This window comes from Molossus molossus, unplaced genomic scaffold (genome assembly GCF_014108415.1).
Source record: "Molossus molossus isolate mMolMol1 unplaced genomic scaffold, mMolMol1.p scaffold_m16_p_4, whole genome shotgun sequence".
NCBI lineage: Eukaryota > Metazoa > Chordata > Mammalia > Chiroptera > Molossidae > Molossus > Molossus molossus.
Window position 1 is genome coordinate 45135639 of NW_023425377.1, and position 22670 is coordinate 45158308.

Sequence of the window (22670 nt, forward strand, 5' to 3'; positions counted from 1 at the left end):
GCAAGGCTATCATTAAAACTGAAAGGTCAAATAAAGAGCTTCCCAGACAAAAAAAGGCTAAGGGAATACATTAGCACCAAACCAGCACTGCAAGAAATGTTAAAAGGACTGCTGTAATTAGCAGGGGAAATGGGAAGAAAAATAGAACCACACTAAACAAAAATGGCAATAAATAAGTACATATCAATAATCACCTTAAATGTAAATGGATTGAATGCTCTGATAATAAGACACAGAGTAGCTGATTGGATAAGAAAGCATGACTCATCTACATGACTCATCATACATATATATATATATATATATATATATATATATATATATATATGAGAGACCCACCTCACAACAAAAGACTCACATAGGTTGAAAGTGAAGGGATGGAAAATAATCTTCCAAGCAAACGGAAAAGAAAAAAAAGCTGGGGTAGCAATACTTATATCTGATAAAATAGACTTCAAAATGAAGGCCATAACTAGAGACAAAGAAGGTCACTACATAATATTGAAAGGATCTATCCAACAGGAAGATATAACCTTGATAAACATATATGCACCCTAGATAGGAGAACCAAAATATATTAAAAATCTTCTGGCGGACTTCAAAGGAGAAATCGATAGCAATACAATCATAGCAGGGGACTTCAACACCCCACTGACATTACTGGATAGATCCTCTAGACAAAAAATTAGCAAGGAAACAGAGATTCTAAATGAAGCACTAGACCAAATGGATTTAATAGATATCTACAGAGAATTACACCCAAAAACTACAGAATTCACATTCTTCTCAAGTGCACGTGGGACATTCTCAAAGATAGACCACATGTTAGGGCACAAACTACGTCTCTACAAATTCAAGAAGACTGAAATCATATCAAGCATCTTCTCAGATCACAATGGCATGAAACTAGAAATCAATTGTAAGAAGAACATACAAAGTCATTTGAACACATGGAAGCTAAATAGCATGTTATTAAACAATAAATGGGTCACCGAGGAGATCAAGGAAGAAATCAAAAACTTCATGGAAACCAATGAAAATGAAGACACAACAACACAAAATCTATGGGATATAGCGAAAGCAGTTCTGAGAGGGAAGTTCATAGCACTACAGGCCTACCTCAAAAATCAAGAAAAATCTCTAATAGACTATCTAACCTCACAAATTAAAGAACTAGAGAGCAAACAAAAAGAAAACCCCAGCACAGGTAGAAGGAAGGAAATAGTAAAGATCAGGGCAGAAATAAATGACATAGAGACCAAAAAAACAATTAAAAAATAAATAAAAGCACATTTTACATAATTAGGAATTATCAGTATCATTAGTTATATACTTATATACGAAACTGATCATTGCTATACAATAACACCTAAAAAACAATGAAAGGAACCTTTCTCCCATTATTTCCAGACACATTTTACAACTGTCAAATTGGTAAACCAATGTCACTCATTAACAACTATTTCAAGCAATTCTTCAAATAATATATTTGATAAAACTTTGGTCTAACTCAAATAAGATTTACATTTAAATAAATCTTGGATAGTTTGAGAGTGTAGGCTAGGTCGGTCTTTGCATCTATTAACATAAACCTACTTCATGTGACCCTTTGTTAAAAGTAGGAACAGAAAAAGTAAACAAAGAAAATTGAAACAGATATAGATACAGAGAACAGACTGATAGTTGCCAGAGGGGAGTGATATTGGGGAATGGGTGAAAAAGGTGAAGGAATTAAGAAGCACAAATTGTTAGTCATAAAACCGTCACTGGGATGTAAAGAACAGCATAGTGAACATACTCAATAATATTGTAATGTTATGTAGGGTGCCAGGTGGATACAGGAAATAACCAGGAAAACTCTTTTTAAAGTATATGACCATTTGACCACTATGCTGTACACCTGAAACAAAACAATATTGAATATAAATTGCAATTGAAATTTTTTTAAAGTATCAAAATCGAAAAATAAATTCTCTCTTAATCTGGCAATTTAGTTTTATAAGAAAAGTGTGATCAAAATTCTTATGTGTCCAGCATATTGGGTTAATGTGGTTGACTCATTTAAGAAATAGACTGAGGTAGAATAAAACCACGTAATAGTATTTGAACACTTATGAGCATTAGAAAACATCCACCAGACCCCCACCTCAAGTAGGAGAAGAGCCCTCGCCAGGGAGCTTAGTTGGTTACAGCACTGTCTCCAGTATGCCAAGGTTTGGGGTTGGATCCTTGGTCAGGGCACATACAAGAATCAACTAGTGGATGCATGAATAGGTGGAACAACAGGTCAATGTTTCTCTCTCTCTCTCCTTCTGTTCCTCCCTTCTTCTCTCTCGCTCAATTCAATAAATTTAAAAAAAATTTTATAGAATAAAGGATACAAAATTAAAATTTAGTTAAGATTAAGAATATTAGAACTTAGTTAAGATAACAAACAAACAAACAAAAAAACCCAGAAAATTCAAAGTATAGAACCTCATTAAAAAGTCTACACTTACAGGGTGTGCTTTGAATTTTTGTTTTATTATAGAAGTGTCATAACTATATTATAGTCATAATTATGTATTCCAATCAATATACTACCATTCGTTATATTGCTTAGATTTCAAAAGCTGTTTTATGGTATACTGTTAAATGTTCCTCAAATGGAAAAACAAATCAATTTTAATGGATTTGAAATTATTTTTCTAATTGATTAAGTGTTAGGCAATCTCTATGCAGAATTTACTGGGTTGAATGTATAAATATTATGATAACACATATGTAACAAATGTGCATAATAACAAGTCCAATCAATTACATGCTTATAACCAGTAAAAATAAACACTTACAAACACTACTATAAAATATATTGTCAGAAGAGCAAACACTGATTAACAAAGATTATTTGATTATAGTGAGTCTTTCCATTGACTCTCCAAAGTCAGAAGACATTCTTGCTATAATTTAATGACCACAGTTTCATAAATCTTTATAAAGTTATTTAATTTCAAATAGAGGAAATCAAGACAAGATAAAGGTTAAATATGAGAAATGCAGAATTTTAAACTATAGGGAAAATACATGAATCTTAAAATAAGCAATTATATGGGTAAGAAATCAAGGATGATGGATTTAAATGCAGTGTCATTAATCTGAAGTTACCCTGCTCTAAATCTATTTGTAGCTAAAGCACCTATAATTAATTAAGACACTGCCCTGGCCGGTTTGGCTCAGCGGTTAGAGCGTCAGCCTGCGGTCCTGAGAGACCCGGGTTCGGTTCCCGCTAAGGGCACGTACCTCGGTTGCAGTTTGTCCCCGGCCCTGGTCGGTTGTGCGGGTGGCAGCCACTTGATGTGTCCCTTTCACATTGATGTTTCTCGCTCTCTCTCTGTTCCTCTCTCTCCCTCCCACTCTACCTGAGCAAAAGGTGGAAAAGTGTCCTCGGGTGAGGATAAAAAAAAAAAAAAAAATTAATTAAGACATAAAACATAAAACAGAACTATACATGTTCATAATTCCAAAACTCCAGTTTCACATAGTAAGATATGTACCTTAAGAGATTAAGAACACTTAACTGAAGCCATTTTGGATAGAAACTAGATAAAATAATTCTACCTTATAAGAATAACCTCCAGATGTAACAACTAAATGTCATGTAAATATGCAATAAATTACTTATCTAAAACTTTCAACCAAAATTTCAAGGGAAATAAAAAGAACTTTGGTCTATTGCCAAATAATGTTGTATGATAAAGTTCCAAGTTCCATGTTATACGCTTTGATGACCCAAAATTTGTTTTGTAATCCTATTGCAGAAAATTATACAATGACATAATTAATATATTGCATACAAGTTCTGGTAAATCACATATAATAAATAAAAGCCCAGCCCTGGCCAGTTTGGCTCAGCAGTTGGAGCGTTGGCCTGCAGACCAGAGTCCCGGTTTCAGTTCCTGCTAGGGGCACATACCAAAAATAAATAAATAAATAAATAAATAAATAAATAAATAAATAAAAGCCCAATAATATGGCATTTCCTCAAAGAATTAAAAATTGATCTGCCATTTGACCCAGTGATCACACTTCTAGGAATATACCCTAAGAAGCCTGAAACACCAATCAGAAAGAATATATGTACCCCCATGTTCATAGCAACACTATGTACAATTGCTAAGATCTGGAAGCAGTCCAAGTATCCATCAATAGATGAGTAGATAAGAAAGCTATGGTACATATACACAATGAAATACTATGCAGCTGTAAGAAAGAAAGCTCTCTTATCCTTTGAGATGACATGGAAGGACCTGGAGAGCATTATGCTAAGCGAAATAAGCCAATCAGAAAAAGACAAATACCACATGATCTCACTTATTTGTGGACTATAATGAACAAAATAAGCTGATGAACAAAACAAACCCAGAGACATAGAAAGGAGTACAGTTCAGATTGACAAATCTCAGAGGAGGGGTGTGGGGGATGGATGAGACAAACCACAGAACTTATATGCATGTATGTGTAACCAATAGACATAGACATCAATGCTGGAGGAGGGGTTGGGGAGGAGGGTGTCTAGGGGGGAAAAAGGAGAAACATCTGTAACAAAAATAAATTAATAAAAATGGCAATAAAAAGTAAAATATAAAAGCCCAAATTTATAGTAGCATTCATGATGCTTTATGTCCATTATTTACTTACTGTTCATTTAGTAAAACTTTTGTGACTCTCTGTTAAATCTGTCCTCACAAGCTCATATATTAATAATTGTTTTATGTCTATAATACATATATTAAACATAATATACATAAGTAATATATACTATTTATATAATTAATATGTAATATATTAAATGTAATATTTTGTATGTTTATACTAAATATATAATTTAATATAAATAATTTTCAAAAATATAAAATGTGCTTTTAATATTACAATTTGCATTAAGATACCTTTCAGATCACACTATATGTATCTAAAAAATCAAATCATAAGTTTACATGTCCAAATGCAAATTATTTTTTAGAATACAAAAAAAAAAGGAACATGAAATTAGAAATGTCACACCACTCAGCTCTTTAAAATCTTTTAAGCCTTCTCAATCTCTTATTAAGCCTCTCTTCTGCCCTCTGGCTCTTACCTGTCTGGAACCTCATTTTCATGCCACTTTCTCCCTAAATTTTTATACTTCAACCACATTAGCCTCCAGTCAGTTACACCTCAGGGCCTTTGCGCTGGCTATTTCCTTAAACTAGCTAAATCAAATCTTCCCAAGTTCATTCTGAAGCTTGGCCTCTGGGCTCAAATGTCACCTCTTCCCAGAAGCCTGCCTTGGTAAATCTATCTAAAGTTGACTCCACATTTAGTCCTTCCAATGTCATCCTGTTCGTTTATTATCAGAGTTTGTGATCATCTCTTTGGTTACTTGTTTATCATCTATCTCCTTCCATGAAATTATAAATTCCACAAGGTCAGGGAATAACCTATCCCAGCACCCATCAAAGTATATGAAACCCAAGAAGTACTTAATAAATATTTGTAGAATGAATGAATAAGATCTTTTTTAAAAATCTAGTTATTTGGGGAATCTGTTACTCTTTGAAAAAATGTCTTAGCAGTTTATAAAGGTGGAAATTTGCACATTGATTTGAGGATGTTGTGCAGTCCATTTTCCTCTTGCTCTCTCATAACTACATGCAACTTCTCTTGCAATAAGAGTTTATCCATTTTTTAAATACTAAGTAGCATTAAAATAAAATAAAAGATTTTGTTTCTTGAGAATGAGGTACCGATATAAGAATAACTCCAAGAAATAGCCTTTATTGATAAAAGAAGCATTCAGAACAATGTGTATAATATGCTACTTTTTGTGGCAAACAAAATTGGGGTGGACAGAGTACAGCATATACCTTATTGTCTGACATGAGAAAGAAACTCTGGAAAAAAGGATGAGAGAGTTGACAGGCAGGTAGAGGACAGAATTTGGAAGATTTTTTTCACTGTATTTTTTTTATGCTTTTAGGTGTCTAACCATTTTATAATATCACTGTTTAAATCACTAAATACAATTTAAATTTTAAATAATTTTAAATAAATTATTAACCTTAACAAATTAAATTTTAAACAAACTAAACTTTCATTCTATGATTGTGATGTACTTTTTCTTTTAAAATTTTAAACAATTACTGCTTCAAAATGCTTTTTAAAACATTTTAAAATGCCAAATGTTCAATGCATTTATGGCCCTGGCCATCATGGCTCAGTGATTAGAGTGTTGGCCCATGCACCAGAGGGTCTTGGATTTGATTGCGGGTCCTGGTCAGGGCTCATGTGAGAGATAACCAATGTGTCTCTCTCACAGTGATGTTTTTCTCTCTCTCTCTCTCCCCCACTCTCTCAGAAGATAAATGTAAAAATATCCTCAGGTGAGGATTAACAAAAATAAATTTAAAATAAATAAATAAATGGAAAAAAATATCCTCAGGTGAGGATTAACAACAAACAACAAAGGCATTAGTGTAGTCTGATAATACTCACAATGGAGTGGTTCCCCTGCCTGCCTAACTGGGAAAGTTGTTCAATCTATGTTGGTCTCACATTTCTACTAAAAATTCGTGTCTACAAAGGCTGAAAAGCTGTACATAATATCTGCCTCCACTTCTCACCCCTTTTCCTGTGTGAGCTCACACTTTATTACTCTGCAGCCCTACTCGACTCTAGTTTCTCTTGCTTTCTGCTGAGTTCTGGACTTACCAAGGGCACTTCTCTGGGAAGTCATCACCTTCTGTAGATGATATACAAGGCCGTTCATAATCATTTCACCAAAAGCCTTTGAGCTTTATTTCTCCTGCCTCCAGATACACTTGAACCAAACACACAATTGCTATCATGCTGTTCTCCCATATTTGTCTTCCCATGTGTCCCCACTTACCTGGCAATGTCCCTACACATTACTTCTAGTTTGGAGAAAGCCTTTCATTTTCCTGTTCTCCTCAGGGACTTCTTCCCTTACACTCCTGTGTATGTACCTCAATTATAGCAGTTGGCTATGGCAATGGGCTTGAAAATACTTGAGAATGACTTGTTGAAATCAATTAACCAGTTAAGTTATTAATTAAGTTACAGTTTCTGCCATCATCGAACAAATCATTCTTTTTTTCCTTCTCAGCTCCAATTTAATAAGTCAACGTTAGAGCAATCAAGTCAATGAAAACATTCCTTCTATATGGCACATCTAGGAGATACTCTGGTTTCCATTCTAACCACCACAATGAAGCAGGTGGAGGGATTTCAATTGTAAAAAACACAACATCTGGGAAGCACAATAAAGTGAAGATCAATAAAACAAGGTATGCTTGTATTTTAGGAACACTATTACTATCTATTACTCAAATGTAATAAATAAAAACAGTTATAAAACCTTAAGCCTTGCATGTATACACAATACATTTTTCCTAAGAATGTTTTAAAATTCACCTTAAATTTTTTTTTATCCTCACCTGAGGACATTTTTGCATTTATCTTCAGACAGAGCGTGAGGGAGAGAGGGAGGAAAAGAGAGAGAGAGAAACATCGACGTGAGAGAGACACATCGACTGGTTGCCACCCACACGACCCCCACCAGGGCTGGGAACAAACTGCAACCGAGGTAGGTGCCCTTGGCAGGAACCGAACCCTGGACTCTCTGGTCTGCAGGCTGATGCTCTAACCGCTGAGCAAAACTGTCCAGGGCTTGAATTTTAAAAAAAAGAAGAAGAAAAAAAAAGAAGTACTATGCAAACATGAACACCAGACCATGAGAAAACACAATACGGTTGTGAGTAATGGCTTCATATTTATTGTCTTTAATCCAGTGAATAGCTCCTCAGAACAGATGTAGAAAGAAATACAGAAGTGTTCATTACTTTACTGTGATTTTCCCAAAAGAAAAATAAAACAAAAAGTAATTTTTAAGGAATGGTTAAAGAATGAGTAGGATATTTGAAAACAAAAATTTAATAAAATAATTTATGCAGTGGTCTAAACCCTGGAGCCACGTGAGCATCACTAACGTGGGCAGTTTTATCCCTACCACACACTCTGCCTGCCTTACCTGTCAGAGATTCTGATCTAATGGGTCAGGGATGGGTTTCAGCATCAGAATTTTTCAAAGTTCCGCAGGGGATTCCACTGTGCAGTCAGAGTCAAGAATCACTAAATCAGCACCTTCCCCGCTGTAGTAAAGCCTGTCCTTCAAAAGCAATTGCAATAAACTCTTTCCAATCAACATTATTTCTTTCCCATGAAGGAAAAAAAGAATATGAACATTTTTAACTGTAACATATTAATAACAGTTAACAATTACACCAGAATTATTATGTATGAAACATTATTCTAAGAGCTTCTAATATATTGACCTTTTTATTCCCCACAATGGCCCTGGAGAGTTGGCACAATTTTAGCCATTTTTTGCTGTTCTGCATCTGCAAAAATAGCTAACAGTTGCAGAATGCTTAACACTGCCAGATATTATTCTGAATGCTGCTATATACATGGACTCATTTAATCTTCCCAAGGGTTCTGTGAGGTAAGTACTGTTCATATATCCATTCGGTAGATGAGAAAACTAAGGCACAGAGAAAAATAACTTGTCCAAAGCCTTACAGGTAGTGAACGGCAGAACTGGGATTTGAAGCCACGTAGCTGTCTAGCTCCAGACTTCATTAAAAAACAAAATCCTAGTGCTCCATGCTATACAAAAGGCACAAAATATATTCATATGCAGTTGCATTACTAAACATGTCTTTATTTATCTCCTCTACAGAAGACAGTATTCAAAGAGGAAGATGCTCATTTAAGAAGAGTGAAATACGAATTATTTGATTTTAGTTCCAAGACAGGTACCACTGCTGGATCCAACTGGAGTTTTCATGACTTAGAATATAAAAGAATTAAAGATGACAAAGACAAGAAACCCAGTTCTCTGTCAGTCATGAAAACAAGAGATTGGTAGCAGACTGACTCCTCCCTGTGAGCTCCCTGAGGACAAGAAGGCCTATGCACCTTCTCTGCCAAGAGCAAGTGCTGGGTGAACACGTCTGAGCAAATGAAATCAGCTACATACGATGTAAGATGACTGAATTCTAAGGCACACTATTTTCCATTTATTTAACACTATGTTTTTCATATTTCAAGATATTTACCATGTTCCTATTTCATAAAAAATGTACTTCTGTATAACAGAACATTAGATTAAAATACATTGTTTTTCATCAAAATGTTTCAATATTTTAATTTATGCATGCCAATTTTACCTTAAAGTTAAATATACATAATAAATTTAATAAACATAATTATTTATAGAATTTATAAGATACTTATATAATTATTCAGTTTATGAAAACAGACACTTCTAAAAATCTGCTCAATAGGTAACCATATTGCTAACTGGAGGCCAAGTCGTTAGGTATTCTCTTAGGTCTGACTCTTCCTCAGGTGGGGTGGCCATCTGGTGCTTTACCTGGTTTGATTCCTCCCTTTGTGGCTGCTGTCTCTACCTTCGTCTTGATTAGGAAAGTGCAGACATATAGATCTCCCCTTAACCAATAACACAACACCTACACTCTGGGTTCTTACCAGAAAATACACATAACTCAAACTTCCCTTTGACCAACCTAATATAAATCATTTGAATGAGAACGTCCATGAAGAGCTCTCTGAAGAATATTCTAAATTTAAAAAAAAAAATTAAGTAAGAACCATAACTGCATTGTCTCCAAGTAGAATTCCTCCTGCAGAACTGCCCTTCTGCGTTGCAGTCCTGGCTTGTATTGAGGGGATATAGGAGAAACACCCCGAAGAACCACGCTATTCCACTCACGGAGAAGTGCTGCTGAGCTTGTGAAGCCTCAGAGCCCTGTCTGTTCTCTGGTGAAGATTTCTGTCAGGCCTCAGTATCACCATAAATTAGGGTTCTCTTTAATGCCAGAAAAACAGAAGCCCAACATGTATTTTTACAATTTTTCTCTTATTTTCCTATACTCCCCCCCATTATTTCATCACACTTTAATTGTACTTTATTGTACATTATTTTTATTAATATGTATATTTTTAAACATCTCTTTTGAAGTACTAGTACTCTATAAACAAACAGTTCTACAATAAAAATAAATGAAACTGAAAGGGACAATGAAAAGTTCAGATACCATCAACTGTGAAGAATGAGGGACATGACTTTCAAAATTATAAATGGTGAGTAAAGATTTTATAATCTCAAGGAATTAAGATATCCATTGCTTTCATTTATTAGTTCCAAAGAGTACCTGCTGAATTATTTGAAATATTATTTTGATTCAGTTAATTTAGAAACTTGTAACATACTTATTATACTATAAATGTCCAACACCTTTTCAAGAAAAGGTAGCATTAAATGTCATGTCATGAGTCATGATTTACATGCAATGAAGCCTTAACTAGAGGACGTAAATGAAGAGAACATTAGAATCCTGAAAACTGCAACCCCTCGATACTTCAGTTTACTTAGGTTTTCCTGTGGTTCACTGATATCAAATAATGACTCAAGACACAGATTTTTTTTATTTCAATGAAGTTTAGCTCAAATACCTTATTAAAAGTTATATCTTTGTGCAAAAGAAATAACATGCTAAATCAAAGTAAAATGTGGTATAGTTATATGATAGAATAGACTTCTTTGTATGTTGAACACTAATCCACTAGGTAGAAAAGAGACTAAAATAAATGTTTCTCAAAACAACTGGCTAGTCCTAGCCAGTCTTGCTCAGTGGTTAGAGCATCAGCCAGTGGACCAAAGAGCCACGGTTCTATTCCAGTCAAGGACACATACCTCGGTTGCAGTTTGGTCCCCGGCCTTGGTCCAGGTTGTACAGGAGGCAGCCACTCGATGTGTCTCTCTCACATAGAGGTTTCTCTCTCTCTCTCTTCCTCCCTCCCATTCTATCTGATAAATGCAAAAATATCCTCAGCTAACAATTAAAAAACAAACAAACAAACAACTGGCCAGTGTGACTCAGTTGGCTGGGTGTCATACCATATACTGAGGTCTTGCTAGTTCGATTCCAGATCCGGGCTGTGGGCTTGATCCCCAGTGGGTGGGGGGTGGGATGCATGCAGGAGGAAGCTAATTGATGTTATGCTCTCACATAGATGTTTCTCTCTCCCCCTCTCCCTTCCTTTCTCTCTGTAAATCAATTTTTAAAAATCTTTAAAACAAACAAAAAACAGCTTTTTGGAGACCAAGATAAAGAAAGTAAAAGTAGAAAAATGACTTGGAATTTTTTCAGGAAATTAGAATCTTTATGCTTAATTAAAGAGAAACTATCCAAGGTTTTCAAACTAATATGAATATTTATGTTATCATGAAGCTTAAAACATTATCTAAACTTAACATTTTTCATGACTGTTGGAAATCACCTTCTTGAAAAGCATACATCATCACGATCCAGGTGATAAGGCGTCCGTGAACAATGAAAATGAACTAGCTGAGAGCACAAAATACGGAAAAATCATACTGTGTTTCTCCTTCAACTCGGAATGCAATTTTATTTTGTACAATGAAGGAAACAGTGTGACAGTAAAGAGATTTCATAAAATCAATGCATGATGATTTCATCTGACAAGTGGAATGGGGGCTGGAAAAGTAGGTGTTAAAAACTAAATACAGCTGAATCAGAATCAAGCAACAATTTTTGAAAGACTAAATTTTAGATAAAAATTCCAGAGTTGTAGTTTTCCCTAGATATTAATATACCTCTTGGGCATACACCATGTTCATGATACAGTAAAATCGACATTACAGAAGAGGGTGGAATACTATGCAGCTGTAAGGAAAAAAGACCTCTTGTCCTTTGAGATGACATGGAGGGACCTGGAGAGTATTATGCTAAGCAAAATAAGCCAGTCAGAGAAAGACAAGTACCACATGATCTCACTTATTTGTGGAATATAATGAACAAAATAAGCTGATGAACAAAACAGACCCAGAGATATGGAAGCAGAGAACAGACTGGCAAACCTCAGAAGGAAGGGGGGTGGGAAGAGATAAACCAACAAACCAATATGCATATATGCACAACCAATAGACACAGACAACAATACTGTGAAGGTGGGATGGAGGGGGGAGTGGTGAGGAGAGTGTCAAAGGGGGAAAAAGGAGGAATATCTATAATGAAAAAATAAATAAATAAATAAAGTTAATTTTTTTTTAAAAGAGGAAAATCCATAATAAGGGAAGAGGCTAGAATGATATGCAATAACTCTATCAGAATGGCACACATATTGTAACCTTAATGGTTATATTAAAAATAACTTATGTGTAGTTAAAATCTTTATGGTGTAACTCTCTGGTATTACAAGCCCAGAAAAAAATTTCCAGAACATATTCTTTCGTGAAATAATGGAATTTTCTAGGATGTTTATAGCCTTTAGGGGGCCAAGATTAGACATAAGACATTCTGAAATTCACTCTTTAAGGAATCTAATAAAAATTTATTTAGTCAACCCTGGCCAGTGTTGCCAAGTGGTTAGAGCATCAGCCTTCTCACCAAAGGGTCGCAGGTTTGATTTCTGGTCAAGGGCTCCTACCTGAGTTGCAGATTCAATCCTCGGCCCTAGTCAGGACATGTGCTAGAGACAACCAATCGAGGTGTCTCTCTCACATCAATGTTTCTCTCTCTCTCTCTCTCAATGAAAAAAAATCCTCAGGTAAGGATTAATCCAAAAAAAAATCTGTTTAATCATAAGAAATAGAAATGGCTTCTTCAGCTCAGAGAGAAGTATATTTTATCACCATAGAGCTATGTTTTCTTTGAAACAACATTTTATTAGATAAAGTAAAGATATATATTCTGTGGCTCCATTTAACTGTAAACATTAAAAAGACAAATTCAGGCTGGCCGGTGTGACTCAGTGGTTGAACATCAACCCATATGTCAGGGCACATGCCCAGGTTGTAGGCCCAATCCCCAGTGGGGGGAGTATGCAGGAGGCAGCCAGTCGATGTTCTTTCTCATCGATGGTTCTATCTTTCTCTCCATCTCCCTTCCTCTCTCTCTAAAATCAATAAAGAAAAAAAATTTTTAAAAAGACAAATTCAAACTATTCTAAAAATGACTCTTAGATAGATGAAATGCAAAACTACCTAATAGGGAAAAGAATCATTAAAATTAAAATTAATTTAGTGCTTGAATATAAGTGATCCTACTAGAACAAAAAACAAACAAACAAAAAAAAAAACAGAACTTCCAGTTCTGCTAAGACATAGGCCAAAAATGAATTATATAAAAAACTTTTAACAGTAGGGACACTTTCTGGTTATTTAGTAAAAACATATCTACAAAAGAAAGTATAACTATATTATATGACATACAATTCTAACAGCCAAGTTTTAAAAAATCATTTCTTCTGTAAATTATTTAAAATACACATCTCATTCTCACTGGAAAAATCTCTTCATTTACTAGAGACTATGTTAATGAAATTTGCAACATGGATTATCTGGTTCAAAATATCAAGACTCTTATGCCAGCCTACCTAAACCACTCAAAATAAATGCGCAAGGAGAATTAAACATGCAAGGGGTTAAAAAAAACATGCAAGGAGAACCTCGTGGACAACAGGACATGAAGAGGACTGAAGACTGCTAAAGTCATCAAAAACCGAAAACAAAAAACCTTAAAACACTCCCTGCGCCTGCCAAACAATGTTGAAGAGCCCTATGCAGCCTCCCAAGCTGCCAGATGACAGCTCAGATAACTAGAAAAACAGTAGCCAAGACTGAGCTCAACCAAAGATGAGAACTTAGCCAACAGTAGATGCCAATAAATTCTAACACTCATGGAGTGAATAGAATAGAATAGAATAATTTTTCACGAACATTTAGTAATTTTACTGATAAAGTTTGAGGTATAAATGAGTATAACAGCAACCAGTTAAGTCCCTTGAACATCTGCCTTATGTCCTTGAAAACGACATTTCTACCTGCAGGTGGGGGAGGGGAAATCTCAGTTCTGACTCTGCAATTGTCTCAGGCCCACAGAAAACCAGTCTGAAGCTCACCAGCAACCAAAGGCCTTCTTATTCAGAAGAGGTCAAGCCATTCCTGGGCCCTAAGTGTGATCTGGGTGCACTTCTGTGAGCCCTTGGAATATCAGGGTTGGCCCATCATGAACACATTAATTTACTGAGAACCTGATGAAAAGCAGTGCATATCAACATGTGTTTGTAATTTATTTTATTTTATCATTAAAGTCAGAGGGAAAAAGGAACAGTGGTGGAGTTGACGGAGAAGGAAACCGAGCAAGAGGAAGCTAACAGGAAAGATAAATCTTCTCAGACCACCAGGACTTTATGGTGAGAACCAAAGCTACACAACATTTCCTGAAAACCCTGAAGAACTTCGAAAGGAGGTTCCAGCTGCCTAGAGAGACAAGTTCCTGTGAGCTGACTGCAAAATGGGATACTACTGACTTCTTTTCCTACTGAAAATTCTAGAGAAACTGAGAAAAGGGGCTATTATTCTGGAAACTAATCTAGAAATCTATACAGTAATAAAGTTTTAATGTAGATAAAGTCTGATCTGTTTGGTATTCCTTAATTACATATATTAAATAATCCCTTTAAATAATATTTTCCATAATGTCATCTTTTTTTAAAATATGTTTTTATTGATTTTAGAGAGAGAGGAAGGGAGAGAGAGAGAGAGAGAAACATCGACGTGAAAGAGAAACATTGATTGCTTGCCTCCTGCAACCACCAGAACTGGGGACGGAACCTGCAATCTGGTTATGTGCCCCGATGGAGAATTGAACTGATGATCTTTCCATGCACCGGAATGTTCAACCAACTGAGCCACAATGGCCAGGTTTCCACACTGTCTTCTTAAGATCAATTATTTAATATGATGTTCAAATACTGAAGCAAATATTTGTAATGCATGTTTTAAACACTCTTCCATGTTTTATAACTGGAAAAAAATATTTATAGTCTGACTTTTTTGATATAGATGAATCAATGAATCCATGTATATATAATATTGTACACAATCTATTCAGCATTGTAACAATAGCTAACATCTATTGACAATTTACTATGTGCCAGACACTATATTAAGAGCTTCATATGGATCATTTCACTTAATATCCAAAATCTATGAGGTAAACACTGTTACAGTGATACCTCGGTTCTCGAACATAATTCGTTCCAGGAGGACGGTCGAGAACCAAATTGTTCGAGAACCGAAGCAATGAAACCCAATAGGAAATAATGGAAACTGGATTAATTCGTTCCAAGCCCCAGAAAATGCCTATTTACTGGCCTAATTTGTATATAATATGTAGAAAAACATAAGTCTCAACAAGAAATAAAAGTGTACAGTATGTATTAAAAAAAATAACAGCTTTATTCTTAAGGAAAGTAGAGATGGTTGATTTTGGCACGCCATACTCAGCAGACAGATCCGAAACACGTGTACCCTGTTCATATTTGGCAATGATTTCTTTCTTCAGCTCAATAGTTGTTCTCACAGCTTTCCGCTTACCTTTGTCTGCATTACCACTTCTGGCTTTCTTTGGACCCATGTCTAAGGGTTAAATTCAGTGTAAAGCGTGACTCTCTCCACAAAGCGTGACTCTCTCCACAAACCGTGACTCTCTCTCTGCACTCACGCTGATGACGCAAGCAAGGCGCGCTGGGCCGAATGAACGCCATTCGGCTCAACTCGGCTCATCTCGGAAGTTCGAGTTCCAAATATTTGTTCGGATTCCAAGACAAAAGTTTCTCGAATCTCCTGGTCGAATACCGATTTGGTCGAAAGTCAAGGCGTTCGAGAACCGAAGTATCACTGCCACTTTCAGTTCAATTAAACAAGGCTCAGAGAAGTAACTTACAAAAGCTAAACAAACTAATAATATTGATGACAAACCCAAATTCAAGGTTTATATTTTCTTCTCTCTCTCTCTCAATATTGTGCTTAATTGTATATACAACCCAGAAAAAGTAAACTTCAATTGAACAGAAAAGAAGAATACTATAAGATTCCTGTTATATAAAAAATATAATTTATATTCAAGAAAAGCTACATAATTGATTTATTTTAATATTTTTGTCCAGTTCTCCTCCTATAAGATCTGTGAGTCTGTTCATCATTTTTTAAATATATAATTCCATCATGAATGTTTCATCTATTTAAACTAAAATATCATGAACACATGTTCATAATAGTGCTGTTAACTCAGCAAGAACTTTATTAGGAAGAAAAGTCAAAATCCATAAAAAAGTCCTGAAATCCATAAAAGGTACAGATAAAAGAAATTCAAAATTTTAAGAAAGTCCTGTCACCGACAGTTCTTTTAAAAGTAATATGGAAACAAAATTACTGATCAATTTCATAACATATTCTATAACCAGATGTGAAATCTCACCTTTACTCAGGATGCCAACCCAGAATGGAATAGATAAGTTTTTCCATACAATGTGAACACTAGAAAAGATGGACATCGTTTCAACTAACCTGAAATCCAAACTGGAAAGCTTTAGTTTGGCTGTGCGCCAATTGACCTACTCAGGTGTTTCATAAATATGCTATTCCTTGGTAATAAAATTTTCCATCATTCTTTTAAAGAAGATGTTGAGACTTCGTATTAGGATTAAATCAATGCCTCCTTTAAAATAAATATTGTTTAAATCGATCCATTAAAGAGTGAAATTCCAAAACAAAATAAATTCTATATAATTGCTTAGCAAAACATAAAAGCAACATTCTGAAACAGTATTATTTTAGAAAATAATATTTTCTATTGCTAGGAAAATGTGTAGAAATTATTTTTCATACAGATTCTGATCTCAGTGGTGGACAAGTATTGGACTAAAATTCAATGTATTGTGAAAAGTTATTAAAAATATGACAAACATAAAGTTACATCCTGTAAGACTTAGAGTCCCTTTCGTTTGTCTCTTCCTTTATGTCAGTTAATGAAAAGACCTGTTTCCACTATTCCAACAGGAGAATACACATCTGATAACTCCTCTTCACTTTAACCAGAACAAAGGCTATATTACCATTAAATCAATTCCTGAGCATGTAGGTCACTTGAGCATATTTTACTCTCTTGGAGCACTAATGGGTAGATTGCTACATAAGGATTGTACCTTCATAGCAGAGTCAATGAAAACTTGAAGAGAGGGACGGTTAAACAACAGGTTTGTTAAAACTTTGTATGTGATGTTAAGGCCTTAATTTTCCATCTTTATTTTTAAATATGAATGATTTTTTTTTACTGATTCAAACAGAGTAAGTCTGCAAAACAATATCCACATGTTAACAAAATCCACTGGATGTGTTATATATATATATATTGCCTTCCAGTTAGTTTTATATTAAAAGGCAAAAGGTAAATCTTTTTCATTGAATTTATTCTAAATTGCCTATTTTTAAACTATGATGTGCTTGCGTGAATTTTTATTCTACAATGTAGTTGTAAGATAGTTTTATAAAAGAAAAATTTCGGTTTTTCTTATCAAAACAAATGAGATATGTAATATTAAGTTTGCATAGTATATATTCCAAATAACTACTTATCAAATAAATTTTACTTTCTGTAATAAATATAAGAACTATTTTCCCCACAGTGTAAATACCACAAAACAGAAAAGAGAAGCAAAATTTACAAAAGTGGGAATTAAACTTCTAAAAGAAAAATAAATACGACTGTGTTATCTTGAGGTATAACGACTTGTATTTTTTTTATAGAAAGTATTTTCTATACTAAGGAACATGAAAATTTAAAAAGTAAATTAGTTGTTTTCATTTACAAAGGTGTGCACTGGGTAGCTAAACGTATTAAACTCCCACTACTTGAAAACCACTATACTTAAAACTGCAATATACTATTTAAGTCTTAAATCAGTTTTTACTATGATTCTCTTTCAGAAAAACTATTTTTTTTAAATTGTATCTCACTTAAAAACCAATTTCTGAAGGAAAAAACCTAAGAGTATTTTATAAAACTAATTACTGCAGTTAAACAGCAGTTTATAACTCAGATTATTTAAATAATAGTTGCTGTTCAAAAAACAGTAAGGGAGACATAAACAACCTCTAGGAAGCCAAACAAAATTTTATCAAGCAGTTACTTAACATCTTCAGAACTACTTCTGTTCTTCTAGATAATTCTTTACTTAAAATTTTGTGAATAAATTTATCATAACTGAGATATTATAAATTAACTTTTCCTGAACTTTTAAAGAAATACATGTGAAATTTCCACATGAAAATCAGATTTTAAATATTTGAAAAAAACAGATGTAATTACATACCTACCCAAAACAACAACAAACAAGAAAGTACCAAATGCTAAAAGCTATAGCCCAAGAGAATTGATCCTCTTGTTAGAGACAGAAAATGGATACATATGTATATAAACACCAATAAAGCAGATAAAAGGGGAGAGTATCTTTTAGAGATGTGTCCCTATTTCTAGGCTGCTGATTAAGAGTAACATGGTCATGCTACTGAGAAAATCTCAGACAGGCCTTAGCTCTAATAAGAAAGGTATGTCCCACATCACCCTGTGTCCATAACCAGCTGCTGCTATCATTTTCAAGCAAATGCAAAGATACAGAGAATAAACAGAATTACTGCCCAGACTGTAAAGAGGCATGCACCTGTGATATGTGAACATTTGCATCACAGCTCAAGTCTTACCTCATAAGACCAGACACACTGAGTCCCACCAAACCGTCGAACACATCTTCCTACTTCCACGTCTTCATGGGTGGTGTACATTTCTCTGAGGCATTCACCAATATGTGGCACCATCCTCCTGAGGACCTCTCGACTGAAGATCATGCCAGGTCCTCCCATACAGAAGTTCTCCCCAGGCTCCAGGCCCAGCTTTCCGAGTTCCTCAATATTCCCCAGGCCAGTCTGGCCCAGGTAGAGGGGCTTGCTGCTATTTAGTGATCTAAGAAACTCTTCTAACTTGTCACCTACAAAGAGAAAGGCAACAATCACTCCTTTTCCTAATTTAATAATCATTTATATATACAAAGTAAGGGACAGAATTTCCAATATTGTGTGTAAATTCCCCATAAGTCTTATACAATTGAAAAGAAGAAAAACCTCTCTGAATATTCTATTATTTTAAAAAACTAATTTATAGTTATTAATTGAATTGTAATAAAATTGTATCAATCTTCTAGTCAAGGTCACTGAAAAACCCTAAGTCTAACAATCATCAGATTAAATTTTGTTTTTATTTATTGATTTTTCTTTTTTTAGAGAATTAGAAACATCGATTTGTTTGTTGTTCCACTTATTTATGCATTCATTGGTTGATTCTTGTATGTGCTCTGACCCCCAGGATCAAACTGGCAACCTTGATGTATGGAGAGGAAGCTCTAACCAACTGAGCTACCCAGCACAGGAGTAACAATCATCAGAATATTAAAGGGGAAATAATGATAAGAAGAATTGCGAGGTTTTTAGCATGTTTGAAGTAATGATAAAATTCCCAGAAATATTAAATATTGATATTTAGCATTGACTGATAAAGTGTTAATATCCAATAATTATTTTCCTCCTGACAATTGATTTAATTTAGTGTTTTGTCCTTAACTTGCCTTGAAATTTTAACTTTGGAACTTTGGAATGCACCTTTTTAGAAAAAAATAAAGATTTAAATTAAAGGATAATCGGTTTACTTATAGTGAAGTCATCAGGAAAAAACAATTTAAAATTAACTAACACAGTTCAAAAGCATTTGGTATTCTACAAAATGATAAACTGGAAATAAGTAGTCACCTTATATTCCCAGTCAGCATCTTTACTATCATTTTTGATGAGCACAGCATCTGCAGTCATTATCTTGATCTCATGCCACGCCCCTTGCATCTTAATGAGTTTCAGCTGACTATTATTGGGTTCTTAATAAAAAATGCATTTCATTCTTAATAAAAATGGAAAGAATATAGCACTACAATATTCTGAAGGACAATCTTTCAAAGCATTAAGAGAAATGTTTGTTTTTTCCTTGAGTCCTGGGAAAGGTACTACTACCTGGATCAGGGGAAGACAATGAGGCTACAAATAGATAGGCAAAAACGAAGAAAGGGCAGCCCCCCTCGCCCCCGCCCCAGCCAGCCTTTGTCCAAAAAGCTAGGTAATCTGATAAGCACAGGGAAATCTCAGTTCCATTGGCCCTTCTACTTCCCTTGAGTCCCTCTTCATCCCCGCAATAGGCTGGACTGGAAAGATTTACTCCTGCTCTCAGGAACTTCTCTCTGCGTTTAGAAATCTCTGACCAGAGCCACCCACACTCAGGGTAAAGGACCACGCCTCTTTAAAAAGCTGACAAAGTTTTCTCAAGCTGTGGCTGCGCGTGGTTTGGGGGACTTCCAGCCTCTGCTTATCGCCGCCGCAGCCAAGACGAACTGGGAAATATCCATACTGGTGTGTGCTAGACAGCATAGCTTGGAGCTCTAGGGTCTGGATAATTTGCGGACGCTGTCCCCTTCTTCCCACCACCAAATCTGACAATACACCCATCGCCTGGGGTTTTACTGAGGTGTGGCGGGGGGTGTTGGGACGGCTTGGTGCTGCACTGTAGCAGCTGGAACGAGCTGAGCGTGGGGTGCTGGGGATGCTCAAAGACTCCCAGTGCGTGAGGGATCGTACAAGAGGGAAGGTAACGCACAGGAGAGGGTCCGGGACAGGGAATCTGAATGCGCTAGATCGGTTAAAACAAAAATGTAGGGGAACAAAGCAAGAACAGCGATCTCCAGACTGGCTCTCGCCGGCATCCTCGGACTTCCCTTCCTCCACCGAGGGCACGCCCCTCTGGACTGATTTGGGAACCTGCCACCACCCCCGGCTTTCAGAGCAGGCAGAACGGGAATAGACTTTACTTGAACCCTAAGATCCTGGTCCTCACCTCTACCACACTGTAAAGAGTTGAGCTAAGCGCTGGGCGGAAATGAGAAAGCAAGAGTGAAGAAGGCGGATAAAGCCGGGCAGGTGTGACAAGAACCCAAACCGCAGGAGAAGAGGAGGAGCGAACTAGGGATGATAAGTGGATGGGAGGGGTGGGGATGGCGAACTGGAGGCGACAGGTGCCCAAAACACGTGCCGGCAGAGAGAAGCTGGGCAGGGGTTGGGGTTGGACGCGGAGAAAGGAGGCAGGCAGGCGGGACAGCCGGCGATGGGAAGTCACCTTTGATGTAGATATCGTCGTCCGCGCGCATGAACCACTCATACTTGTCCAGGTAGTGGTCGTGCATGTACTTGATCATCATGAAAGACTTTTTCTGGGGAGGATAGGAGTCGTCCACCCCTGGCAGCTCGATGACAGGCAGGGCTGGCGGGGGCTGGCCAAGTCCGGCGTTGAGAGACTGCTGGCTGGAAAAGAACTCCACGCGGCCAGGAATGAAGCGCGCCCAGGTCCGCTGTGCCGCTAGCGCGCGACTGCCCAGGTACTTCTGTGCGGTCATCACCCCCACGTAGAGGAAATCTCGGGGTCCGGAGCTCGGGGCGGCGGCACTCCCGTCCCCACTGCCGTTGTGGCTACTCCTCGGCCGGCCGCCTCTCCGCTGCCCAGCTGCTCCCCCGTCCTCCTCCTCGGGTTCCCCCTCCGCTACGGCGACGCCGGGGAGCCCCGTCGCACCTTCAGGCTCGCGTCCTCGTCGCCGCTGCTGCAACGGAGGTGGCTGCTGCCAGGGGCTGCTTCGAAAACTGGTCACCCCAGCCGCTGGTTCACGCAGCTGCAGCCCCTGGAGCTCCTGGCGCGCGGGGGTCGGTGACTGCTCCGGCCGCGGTCGGGGCTGAGGTTGGGGGAGCAGTTGCTGGGCGCCGGGGCCAGCGGCCGAGCGGCCGTAGTAGGAGCAAAGGCTAGAGCCGCGTCTCTTCCTCTCGCTCAGCTCGGCCACTCTGGGGGCGATGAGCCAGGACGCGGCGGTGAAGCCCAGCACCAAACCCAATGCCACGCTCATCCACGGGCGGCGGGAGCGCATGGCCATCGCGGCTGCCTGGCGCCGACGCTAGCAGAGCGGCTGCGGCGCTGCGCGCGGGTCTGTCGGCTCGCACCCGCCCCTCCTGCGCCTCCGCGCCCCCAGCCCCGGCCGCTGCCTGCCGCCCAGGCGCCGACGCCGGCTTGGGCTCCGAGCGCTCTGGGCGCCTAGCCCGCTGCTGGTTGCAGCCGCCGGCCGCGCTCCCGACTCGGCTCTGGGTCGGGGGCTTCCGAGCGAGGGTCGGGAGTGAAACTTCTCCCGGCGGCAGCAGCGGTGGCTGTGGCCGTGGCGGCGGCGGCGGCAAGAGGAGCTGCAGGAGGAGGAGGTGGAACGGCGGCGGCGCCGGCAGCGCGTCCGCTCCTCGGCTGCCACCCTGTCACTGGCGCGCCTGGTCCCTCCTTCCTCCCTCCTTCCCGAGCCCCCGCCCTCGCTCCCCGCCTCCCGCTCCCCCCGCCGCCGGTCTCCGGACAGGCCGGGAGGAGGAGGAGCCTCGAACACCGCCTCTGCCAGCTAGGGCGGGAGTGCGGGCACTCGTATTTCCCGGTCCTCCGCCCTCCGACGCCCCCCGTCAGTGCCTGGTCCAGAGCCGGCCTGCCCTCCGGAAGGAAATGATCCGGTCCGGCCACCTCCTGCTTCCAGCGCCGACGCCCCCTTGTCCCTCCTCCCGCGGCTCTGCT

General features: G+C 38.0%; 1 protein-coding gene across 1 annotated transcript in view; it reads right to left on the reverse strand.

The window, feature by feature from the left end:
- Positions 1-22372, reverse strand: part of CHSY3 (chondroitin sulfate synthase 3) — a 322516-nt gene extending 300144 nt beyond the window's left edge. Inside the window, exons 1-2 of the mRNA XM_036241107.1 lie at positions 21201-22372; positions 18695-18978 (exon numbers count right to left, since the gene is read on the reverse strand). Of these exons, the coding sequence (XP_036097000.1) occupies positions 18695-18978; positions 21201-22002 (1086 nt within the window). The 5' untranslated portion in view covers positions 22003-22372. The remainder of the gene's footprint in view (positions 1-18694; positions 18979-21200) is intronic.
- Between the last annotated feature and the right edge of the window lie 298 nt (positions 22373-22670).